Here is a 12,226-nt window from a genome sequence, read left to right on the forward strand (position 1 = left end):
AATGCTAGAATAAATTAGTGAAGACCTAAAGAAATAGAAAGACATTCATGTTCATGGACTGGAAGACTAAATATTGTGCAGATGTCGATCCAACCCAAACTATTTTAGATTCAATGCAAAACCAATTAAAATTCCAACAGCCTACTTTATAGAAATAGAAGAGTCAATTGAAAGTATACCTGAATAGCCAAAAGCATTCTAAAAAGGAAGAACAACGTGCAAGGAATTTCACTGTCTGACCTTGACACATATTACACACCTACAGTGGTCAAAACAGCATGGTATTGGCCTAAAGACAGACACACTGATCAGTGGAATAGAATTGAGAAATCCAGAAATAAGCCAACTGGTTTTTGGCAAACCTACCAAGACCATGTTAATGGGCGAAATAGTCTCTTCAACAAATGGTGCTGGGAGAACTGCATATACATAACTCAAAGAAGGAAAGTAGACCCTTATCTCACTCCCTATACAAGAATCAACTCAAAATGAATCAAAGACCTAAGTATGAAAGCCAGGACCATAAAACTTCTAGAAGAAAATGTAGGGAAACATCTTTAAGACCTTGTGGTAGGTGAATGTTTCTTAGACCTCACACCCAAAAAATGAGAAAAAAAAGAAAAAACTGATAAATGGGACCTCTTCAAAATTAAACACTTTTGTGCCTGAAAGAACTTTTTCAAAAGGGTAAAAAGGCAGCAGACTCACGGAACAAAATATTTGGAACCCACATATCTGATAAGGAATTAATATCCATGATAAATAAAGAGATGCTACAACTGAACAATAAAAAGACAAATGACTCAATTAAAAAATGTGTAAAAGACTTGAAAAAACATTTTTCCAAAGAAGAAATACAAATGACAAAAAAAAAAAATACTTGAAAAATTGTTCAACATTACTAATGAAAGAGAACTGTAAATCAAAGTGTGAAATGAGATATCATTTTATACTTATTAGAATGGCCACTATTTAAAGGATAAAAAACTCATGTGTTGGAGAGGCTGTGGAGAGACAGAAACACTTATTCATGGTTGGTGGGCATATAGAATGGTTTAGCCACTGTGGAGGATGGTTTGGCAGTTCCTAAAGAAGTTGAATATAGATTTGCTACCTAACCCATCAAACCAACTACTGGTTACACACCCAGAAGGACTGAGATCAGTGACACGAACAGACATTCACACGCCAGTGATCACAGCGGCATTATTCATGACTGCCAAAAGAAGGAAACAACCCAGGGGTCCATCAAACAATGAATAGATATCTAACTGTGGTGTATAGACGCAATGGAATATTACATAGCAGTAAGAAGAAATAAAGTCATAAAGCATATGACAAAACATGAATGAACCTGGAGGACATTATATTAAGTGAAATAACCCAGACAGAAAAAGACAAACACTGCATGATTATGCTACTATGAACTAAATGTATTGTGTAAACTTATGAAATTAATGACTTGAATATAGTAACAAGAAAAAAGAATGAGGTTAGAGAATGGAAAGCTGAGTGTTTACTTCTGCAGAATTGGTAAAAAGGATGTGTGTTTATCTTTGGAAATGAATAGGGAAGGTGAAAGCCCAACATGTTTGTAACTAGCAGCATTATTATGTGGGAATGACAGTGGTTTAAAGGGAAAGTCTAAGGTCATGTATATTACTAAAAGGAAAGCTAAAAAATGTAACATGGGACTGTATGGCATAGTAAAATCACATGTGAAATATGAATATGGGTAAAACTGCATTTATAAGACCATTTTTCTTTGAAACTGAACTAATATACTTTAATACTACAAGATGTTAATATCAGAGAAAAAAACATCATGCTAAGAAACCAAACACAAAGTATTATATATTGTATGATTCCATTTTTATAAAATGTAAAAATAAATCAACTTATAAAGATGAAATTAGATTAGTGGTTATATAGGGCTGGGGAAGGATAGAGGCATTGAGGGGTGAATGCAAAGGGGTTTGGAATTTTTCTTATGAAATCAATTTGTTAAAACGTTTTCTGATGATGAACAGAGAACACTGTGATGATACTAAAAGCTATTGATTATACACTTTGGATACATCATATGATATGTGAATATATCTCAATAAAACTGCTTTAAAAACAAATAAATGTGTAAGACTATCCAGAAACAGCAGCTATGTATGGCAGGGGAAGCAAAGAGTGATTGAGAGGTGAAGAATTTTCTCATTTGTTTTTTTTATTACTATTATTATTATTGATACGATGCTCTAAAATAATAATTAAAGAGATGACTGCATACCTATGTGATAATACCAAATACCACTGGCTGTACCCTTTGGATGAACTGTATGCTTTTATATGTATCAATAAAATTGATTTGCTTAAAAATATGTGAAATGACATTCAGTCATCCACTGACAACATTAAAAAACAACAACATGGTGTGGTTCTAGGATAGTAGGCTAAGAAGTTGATATGGAAATTGAGGAATGAGGCTCTGCAGCAAATTTACAATCATATTAGCAGGATATTGATTTCTAGAGTACATAATAGGCAAGTAGCATATACATTGTTTTGTGAAATATAGTTAAAATTTATTTTTATACAGCCAAATCTGGAGAAAAATATTCCAAGTCAGGTACAGAATGTCCCCAAAATTGCTATTAAATATAGCAATTAAAGCAATGTACCAGGTTGGGAGATGGAAGGCAGTTCATACCTCATCTCTACTTCTCAGTGCTGACTTGTTCATTTAGTTAATATTTCCTCAAACTAGGTGAGACATATAATGGTTATAAGAAGTAAGCCTGTTGCAGCTTCTGTATAATACACTGAATTTAAAATGCCTTGTTACCTCTGAGGGTAGCTAAAGCAAACAAATGATGCTCCACTAAGCCAATATGAGCCACAATCATATCAAACACATCTTTGCATATAGTTTTGGTATCACAGTTCAGTTCCAATCTCTGCCCACTGAGAAGTATTATGTTCACTTTTCTTCTGTTATCTTCATTCTTCCCCTTCTTGGTCTAAAATAAATGAGCAGCATTTATTAAGATAAACAGTACAAGCATTTAAACATGTCTTTAAAAAATCATTACTTATTTTCTAAAAGTGATACAAACTGGTTTTATTACTCACAAGGATAGACCGTGGCAAATCCAAAGATATAAATGGCTCAATCGTCATTTTCACAAACTCAGGACCAAAGAAATTCTGTAAATCACATAAGCAGAATCAATAGTTTTTACCATTTATTCTAGGATTTTCCTCAAGAGGAAAATAGGTTTTAATAATAAGCTTCATATAAAGCCACAAGTCAAAACGAAGTGATCTGAAACAAATGTAGAAACTTCCAATAAAGAAATGCAGTGGAGTTTACCAAGAACAGGAATGGAATGTGCCTTACACTAAGTCTCAATGGAAGTTTTGCCTCAGCTTCGTTGTCTACCAGTGATGTCAAATCTTCTATCTTGCTTTATACTGTTTAGCTTCCAGATAGAATATCCAAACATAGGGTTATTAAGCTCATATAATATTTGGTTTAATACTGCTAATGTGTGAAGTGACTAAAGGGAATTTCATTTATTAAAAGAGTGATATACAATCTGACCTAAAACTGGTCATAAATAAATAACAATATCTACTACAAAACACATAATTTGGGAAACAGATGTGGCTCAACCAATTGGGCGCCCATCAACCATATAAGAGGTCCAGAATTCGATGCCCAGGGCCTCCTGGTGAGGGCAAGCTGTCCCACGCAGAGTGCTAGCCCATGCGGGAATGCCACCCCACACAGGAGTGCTGCCCAGCATGGCAATGCTGCCCAGCACAGGAGTGCCGGCCGATGTGGAGAGCTGGTGCAGCAAGATGGCACAAGAGCTACAGAGAAGAGAAAAGAAGATGTAGCAGAACAGGAGTTGAGGTGGTGCAAGAGAGTAATTGCCTCTCTCCCACTCTGGAAGGTCCCAGGATTTGTTCCTGGAGCTGCCTAATCATAATACAAGCAGACACAGAAGAACACACAGCGAACAGACAGAGAGCAGATAACAGGGTAAAAGAACGGGGGAAGGGGTTTGAAAAAAATAAATCTTTAAAAAAAACCAAAAAAAAAAACACCAAACACATATATCCATGTAAAATTATGTTTTAAGAACCTTGTGGTAATATACCTTTTTGTTCTAAAGAGTGACAACCGGGTATACTATAGATATCGCACAGTATTTGAACCCTTTCTTCTGTCCCCCCACAAGATGGCGCCCTCATCTGTTTGCTCGTTTTAGCGTCTTGTCTGCCGGTTGCTTTTGCTCATTGTCTGTTCATTGTTTTGCCTGATGTCTGTTCATTGTTTTGTTTTCTTTAGCAGGCACTGGGAACTGAACCCAGGACCTCCCTTACGGGAGGCAGATGCTCAACTGTTTGAGGCACATCTGCTCGCTGACCCTCACTTCTTCCCCCAACAAGAAAACACTATAGGGACTCAGGAGATGGGAAAAGTGGGGTCTGCACTCTGCATTTACTATTTCTCAATCTACTCTTTCCCTTCATCTGTTGTATAATTACAAATCAGATACAGGGGTTTTGGCCAAGAAGGGAGAACAAGTTTAGGAAATAAAAGGAGTTAGCCTCTAATTGAAAACAGGACTGAGAATAGACTAAAAGATTATGTTCAAATGAGCAAAAGGTAGAATGAAAGCAAGACTAATCTTGAAGTCAAAAGCAGGTGTGTATGTGTATACATGTGTGTATGTTTGAACAGATGGAGTTACTGGGGCTTTGATTTTGTTGGATTCTTCTTGCATTCAGCTAAACAGTTCATTTGGTTGCTTGGAATGGGAATTCTATCCACTTAATTGAGTGTGGAACATGTAACAGGTAACATTTAAGTAAAAGTTTTATAGTAAGCATTTGTTAATATGCAATGAACCAATAAGACACATTTTAAGCAAGAAAAGAAATAGAGTAGGGAAAATGAAAATGGCTTGCTATGGGAAACATGGAGTCTAATAAAGATCTACTAGGCCAATCTGATATGATCAAGCTAAAATGGAAAATAGAAAAAAAATTAATTTATGATTTAGTGTATTCATTTAAGATTAATCTAATTAATTTAAGATTAAGTGTATTCAGCTGTGAAACTGTTCCTCCAAATACTAGTACTCTTTTTCAGACTCAAAAATAGAATCTTCCTGCACCTTTTAGGAAAAACACAATGTAGTCCTTTAATGCTCAATATTTCAAATTCTCTAGTCATTATTATAGTAATGTTTCTGAGGAAGAAATGCTTGTTTTTGAAATGGCCAGAAACCAGTTGTCTATGTAAGGAAATACAGGTTTTCAGTGAAGTGACACTAATAGTGACATTCTGTAAAAAGTACAATCTATTATTTATGGATCTCTAATGAGCCAAAATTCTAGATTAGTTCTCTCAAATTATGGGTTAGGGTAAAGGTGTTTGCATACTTTTTATACTGCTCACAGAAGCCCACATTATTTGGTGTGTCATCCTGTCTATTTCATTTTGTCAAAGGTAGTGGTTATAATGATAAACTGATGAAGCTTATTGAGTTTCTTCCTTTCAGCTTAATATAGGTTCTATTTGGGCAGTGTCATAAATTATATCATAATTTCACATGTTAAAAATTAGGAGAAGCTTAGGGATATAAATATCAAATGAAAGAAAGCTAGAGAATAATCTAGGGACTGAATAACTTAGTGAACCTGGAACTGGATGTGGATTGAGGTTATTAGTATAAATGCATGAATGTTCTTCTGTGAACTAGTACAAATGTATACCACTATTACAAGGTGGTAAGAATAGTGATGCATGGGAAAAATACAATTAAAGTAACTTAGGGACTATAGTTAAAGCAATACTGTAATATTCTTGTATCAATGCTGAAGAAGGTACTATATCAATGTTAATGGTCAATAAGAGGAGGGTACAGGATTTTTCCTTTTGGACTAAGGAAAACATTCAAAATTTTACTGAGGCAATTACCGCACAACTCTGTGATGAAAGTGAGAGCTACTGAGTGTACACTTTGGATAGTTTGTACAGGCATGGACTGAATAACAGAGAACTGTATGGTGGAAGATGGACTGTGGCTAATAGTATGAATATGAGAGTGTTTTCTCATGAATTACAACAAATACACAATACTAATACATGGTGTAAAGTAACAGGGTGTATGGGAAAAACATAACAAATGTAAGCTATGGACCACAGTCAGTGTTATTAGTCTGATCACGTTCTTTCATAATCTGTAAGAAATGTTCCATAACAACGTAAGGCATTTGTGGAGGGGTAATACATCGGAATTCTGCGCATTAGGCATGATTGTCTTGTAAGCTCACAACTTCTCTAATAAAAAAATATTTTAAAAATTAACACAATGATGTACAAAGAGTTTTAATAATGTACGTAAAGCCATATAACAGACAGGCGTAGAGTTCTAGTCTTTTAATTTGAGTTAGTGCAATTTTCACCACCCAACACTGTTTTCTTCACATTATAATACTATATATATGAAGGAAATTTGAATTCTAACACCTTATCTCAGGACATTTACAAATATACTTTTAAGATAATTCTTGGAAACAAACAACAGAAAACAAAATAGAATAGGGTAACATACTCTTAGTATAGAAAAAAAAAATCTCTCTAGATTCTATCATTTTTACTATTATTTATTTTGTTTTTGAAGTATTTTTAAAACAATATTACAAGTGAGATGCTACCTCCCCTATCAAATTAGTAATGATAAAAATAATGATAGGGGGAAATAGACTTGGCCCAGTGGTTAGGGCATCCGTCTACCACATGAGAGGTCCGTGGTTCAAACCCCGGGCCTCCTCGACCCGTGTGGAGCTGGCCCATGCACAGTGCTGATGCGTGCAAGGAGTGCCGTGCCACGCAGGGGTGTCCCCTGCGTAGGGGAGCCCCACGCGCAAGGAGTGCATCCTGTAAGGAGAGCCGCCCAGTGCGAAAGAGTGCAGCCTGCCCAGGAATGGCGCCGCCCACACTTCCTGTGCCACTGACGACAACAGAAGCGGACAAAGAAACAAGACGCAGTAAATAGACACAGAGAACAGACAACCGGGGGGGGGGGATTTAAATAAATAAATAAATCTTAAAAAAAAATAAATTATGATAATATCCAGAGTTGGTAAGAATATGGGGAAACAAGCATGATCATAGGAAGACTAAGTTGTTACAAATTTTTTTCTGTTTTTTGTTTTTTAGGCAGTATCAGGAATTGAATCCAGCACCTCATCTGTGGGAAGCAGGTGCTCAACCACTGGGCTACAGTCACTTCCGTGGTACAAACTTTGTAAAGGGCAATTTGGCAATACACAGCAAATGTCTTAAAACATGTTTGCCTTTAACTTGGTTATTTTACTTCAAGAAATCTGTCTACAAAGATTTAGCTATAGGGATGTTCATTAGAACACTGCTTAGAATAGTAAAAACAGCAGCAACAATATATTAGAAACATTTAAAATGTCCAATAATTAGAAACTTATTAAAGAAATTATGGTACACAGTGAATTCACATAATGGGAGTATTTTACAGACATTAATTATTGTAAAATGTTGAAGATATTTCCACAAGAAGTTATGAAACAATACATTTTATGTACATTTTGATCTTACATACATAAAAATATACTTAAGGTACTATGTTGAAAATAAATTTTAAAACCTCCCTAGGAGAATATACACATTAAAAAATCCCCCACAAAAATAAAAATAAAATAACAAAAGCAAAAATAACCCCCACAATGGGAAGTGGATTTGGCATCTGCCTACTACATGGGAGGTAGGTTCAAACCCAGGGCCTCCTTACCCACGTGAAGAGCTGACCCACGAGTAGTGCTGATGTGCGCAAGGAGTGCCCTGCCATGCAGGGGCGCCCCATGTGCAAGGAGTATGCCCTGTAAGGAGAGCTGCCCTGTGCGCAAAATGTGCAGCCTGCCCAGGAATAGCGCCGCACACATGGGGAGAGCTGGCGCAGCAAGATGATGCAACAAAATGAGACACAGATTCCGCTGACAAGAATACAAGCAGGCACGGAAGATGGCACAGCGAATGGACAGAGAGAGCAGACAACTGGGGAGGAGGGCAGGGAAGGGGAGAGAAATAAAAAAGAAATCTTTAAAAAAGAAAACAACAACAACAAAAAACCCCACAAGATGTTGTAATGTGACTGTATGATCCTGACAGTTAATGTAGTCATCTTTTGATTACAGAGCAAATTATTGCCAAAATTCTGAGAATGGCAGAGCAGAAAGACAGAATGTACTTGTAACATTCTTGAGTTTCTAAAAGAAACCTGAAGCTCCCAATTCCTTATCTTGGTTTGTGGAGTAAAAATTTCTTGACGTTAAAAAATAATCCCCCCCCCTCGGGAAACGGACTTTGGCCCAGTGGTTAGGGCGTCCGTCTACCACATGGGAGGTCCGCGGGTTCAAGCCCCGGGCCTCCTTGACCAGTGTGGAGCTGGCCCATGCGCAGTGCTGATGCGCGCAAGGAGTGCCGTGCTACACAGGGGTGTCCCCCGCGTAGGGGAGCCCCACGCGCAAGGAGTGCACCCGTAAGGAGAGCCGCCCAGCACGAAGGAGGGAGCAGCCTGCCGAGGAATGGCACTGCCCACACTTCCCGTGCCGCTGACGACAACAGAAGCGGACAAAGAAACAAGACGCAGCAAAAAGACACAGAAAAAAAAAAAAAAAAAAAAAATCCCCCAAAATATTGAATAAAGCCAGCTGACTTCGAGGTTCATGAATATATTTTAAAAATAATTAATATTAGTTTAGATATTTTCAAATATACATAATGTTACTTTCAAAAAGAAATAATGAAAACAGAGAGACATTTATTTAATATCAACCAATGTATCTAACCCCAATAGAAAACTAACATGAAATTTTAATTTCATCTACAGGCAACTTTAGAATACCTATAATGATTTAATAAAGTGCCTTGTTTCATTACCTGCAAGGCTAAATTTAGATGCAATAACCTAAGAATCAACTTACTCTTAGTTTTCTTTGGGACATTGTTGTTTCTAGTGCCATTTCTCTTAGGGGATCCCGTGTGATGTCAAGCATGGAAGCTCTGATTGTGTCTCCTGGATACAGGCTCAACCGAGACTGCCTGAGGGCCATTCTGGCTTGCAGCTGCATCATTTCTTCTTCCTGCCGTTTTAGCATGATTTCTTGATTAATTAAGTTGCCATCAAGGGGTGCTTCATATTGCCTGCTATATAGAAAACAGGAGAAAACTAAGAGTAATTTAAGCTAATCAGGAAAAAAAATCTCATTTAGGTATCAAGAATTTAAACAAATCTTATTTTAATCATTTCAGAGGAACCCCTCTGTCACACAGTAATGTTTCAATCCAGCTTTGAAGGTACTGATAGCATATGCTGGCATATTTTTAGTGAGTAGCCCTATATCCTCCACCTCTTTACTGAACATTTCAGCTGTCCTCTGAATACTTTCTCTGCAGTTCTCTCAGTTGGAACCCTGCTTCAATAACCCCCAGCACCCCTAAAGTATATGCCATGAAATCACACTGCCTGCTAATCCACGTTGTTCTAGATATTTATCATCATTTTGGTTACAACCCCTTAGCTGCTTTTCAATCTTTTTCTTTACCACTATTCTTGCCATCATTCTTGGTGATGATATATAAATTGAGGATTCTTCCATCATCTGTCCTCTTTCCCACCTCAGCCAGCAATTTACTCCCAAGGTTCTACTGGTTATGTACCAGTAACTGACCACCTCCAATATTTCCTATTTCTATCCCCAAACACTCCCTCTCTATAATCTTTCTCCAGTTCACTTCATCTAATACTTTCGCTGAAATAACTTATTGATCCTATCAAGATGTTTAATCTATTGATTCTACTACACTCTCTGGCTATTACCTACCTCTCTTGCCCTTACATGCTTTGATTCCAAGGTCCATCATTAAAATCACTTCTTTGCACACAACCTCAACTCTGATGAAACTACAGAACCACAATGACTGATGGCAGTGGCCCTTCAGCATGCCTGGCAATTCATTTCCTGAGAGAACTATTTTACATTTTCTTTTCCCTCTCTTTTCAGTCTCAATTGTGCCGCCCTTTTCCTACCTCAATTGATGAGTTTGCTTCAGTTTTCTTGGTGAAATAATAAGCAATCAGGAAATACCCTCCTTATTGCTCCCCCACCACTCTTTCCAAGCTTATAGCCATATGTACTGCCTTTTCTCCTTTACTATGGATGAATCACCTATACTCCTACATAAGGCCAAAACCTCCACTTGTGTGTGGGATTCTACTCTTCTTTACTTGAAGACTCTGTTCCTGCAATTATCCTCTCTCCTGCATCAATAATCTAGTGCACCAAGTTACTCTCATTAGCAAGTAAACATGCAATAATATTTCCTACCTAGAAAGAGAATATTCTCCTTTGGGTCTTCATCCCTTTCTAGACTCCACCTCATTTTTCTAATATCTTTTAGAGTAAATCTCTTCAAAATTGTTGCCTAAAATTTATCTCCACTTCATCTCATTCCCCAACCTCTCAGACTCATACCAATCAAGTTTTAGCCCTCATTATTCCACGAAAGCTGCTCACAAAAGTGACCAATCTCCAGTTGTCAAAGCCAAAAGAAAATTTTGAATTTTCATTTATCTTGACCAGTAAGCATCATATGGCATAGTTGTTCAAACCTTCCCTTTCTTGAGATATTTGGCTTCTGGGATACCATGCTCTCCCTCTCTTTTTTTTTTTAAGACTTATTTATTTCTCCCCCCCCCCCCCCCCCCATTGTCTGCTCTCTGTGTCCATTTGCTGTGCTCTTCTGCGTCTGCTTGTATCCTCATTAGGCTGCTCCAGGAACCGATCCTGGGACCTTCCAGAGTGGGAGAGAGGGGATCATTCTCTTGTGCCACCTGAGCTCCCTAGTCTGCTGCGTCTCTTATCGTCTCTCCTCTGTGTCTCCTTTTGTTGTGTCATCTTGCTGCGCCAGCTCTCAACGTGGGCCAGCACTCCTGCATGGGCCAGCACTCCTACGCAGGGCAGTACTCTGCGCAGGCCAGCCCTCCACACTCCATGTGGGCCAGTTCACCACACAGGCCAGCTTGTCTTCACCAGGAGGCCCTGCGCATCGAACCCTGGACCTCCTATATGGCAGAGAGGGGCCCAATTGCTTTGAGCCACATCTGCTTTCCTACTATGCTCTCTTTATTTTCCTTCTACTTCTTTGGTTCCCCCTTTCAGTCTCTTTTGCAGAATCCTAGACTTCTAATCTCTTAGAGTTAGACTGCCACAGTGCTTGGGCTTCCAAATTTTTCAAGTCTTCATATAACTCCATACCTACATGATCTCATCTAGTTACATAGCTTTCAATACCTTTTGTGTTCCTTTAACTTAAAAATGTGGGGAACGGATGTGGCTCGAGCAGTTGAGCAACTGCTTCCTACATGGGAGGTCCTGGGCTTGGTTCCCGGGGCCTCCTAAAAACAAAACAAAATAAAACAAAACAAACAACAAGCAAACAAACAAAAAATCCAATTCAGGGGAGCTTATGTGGCTCAGGGGTTGAGTGCTGGCTTCCCATATATGAGGTCCCAGGTTCAATCCCCAGCCTTGGTACTCCCCAAAAAACAACAACAAAAACAAACAAAAAACAACTTCAAAATGTATAATGCAACTTCTGCCTTTCCCATGATTCTAATTCTATTTACCTGTCTAAATGAGTATTCTACTTGGATGTTAAGAGACATCTTTAGCTTACCTTCTAGTTTCTTGGTACTATTGCCCCACTTCTAACTTTCTCTCAACAGATGTATCTACCATTCACCAGTTTCTTAGCACACAACTGAAGCCATCCTTGATTCATCTTTCTTGTAAATCCTACATCCAACTGACCACAACCCTGAGGTCACGACCTTGAAGATATTTGTATCTGACCCTTCTCTATTACTAACAACTTGGTCTGTGCTACATCCACCTCAAATGGATTACTGTAATTGCCTCCTAACTGATCTTTCATCAGTACATTCTATTTCTCACAGAATTGCTAGATCAATCCAATTAAAATTAGACAATGGGTTACCATGCTTTCACTGCTCCCATGAGGATGGAGAACATCCAAAGCTCTCACCTTAGCTTCTGTGGCCTGACAGGATAGGAGTACTGGCTACCTCTGTTCCCTTTCATTGGCAGGTGCTTCTGGTTA

General features: G+C 38.1%; 1 protein-coding gene across 16 annotated transcripts in view; it reads right to left on the reverse strand.

Annotated features, from left to right (window-relative positions):
• Positions 1-12,226, reverse strand: part of PTPN13 (protein tyrosine phosphatase non-receptor type 13) — a 212,160-nt gene that overhangs the window by 87,445 nt on the left and 112,489 nt on the right. For all 16 annotated transcript variants that reach the window (XM_058295887.1, XM_058295971.1, XM_058295896.1 and 13 more), the window contains 3 exons: positions 9,028-9,250; positions 3,124-3,198; positions 2,837-3,011 (listed from right to left, as the gene is read on the reverse strand). In XM_058295887.1, the coding sequence (XP_058151870.1) occupies positions 2,837-3,011; positions 3,124-3,198; positions 9,028-9,250 (473 nt within the window). The remainder of the gene's footprint in view (positions 1-2,836; positions 3,012-3,123; positions 3,199-9,027; positions 9,251-12,226) is intronic.

This window comes from Dasypus novemcinctus, chromosome 1 (assembly GCF_030445035.2).
Source record: "Dasypus novemcinctus isolate mDasNov1 chromosome 1, mDasNov1.1.hap2, whole genome shotgun sequence".
Taxonomy (NCBI): Eukaryota; Metazoa; Chordata; class Mammalia; order Cingulata; family Dasypodidae; genus Dasypus; species Dasypus novemcinctus.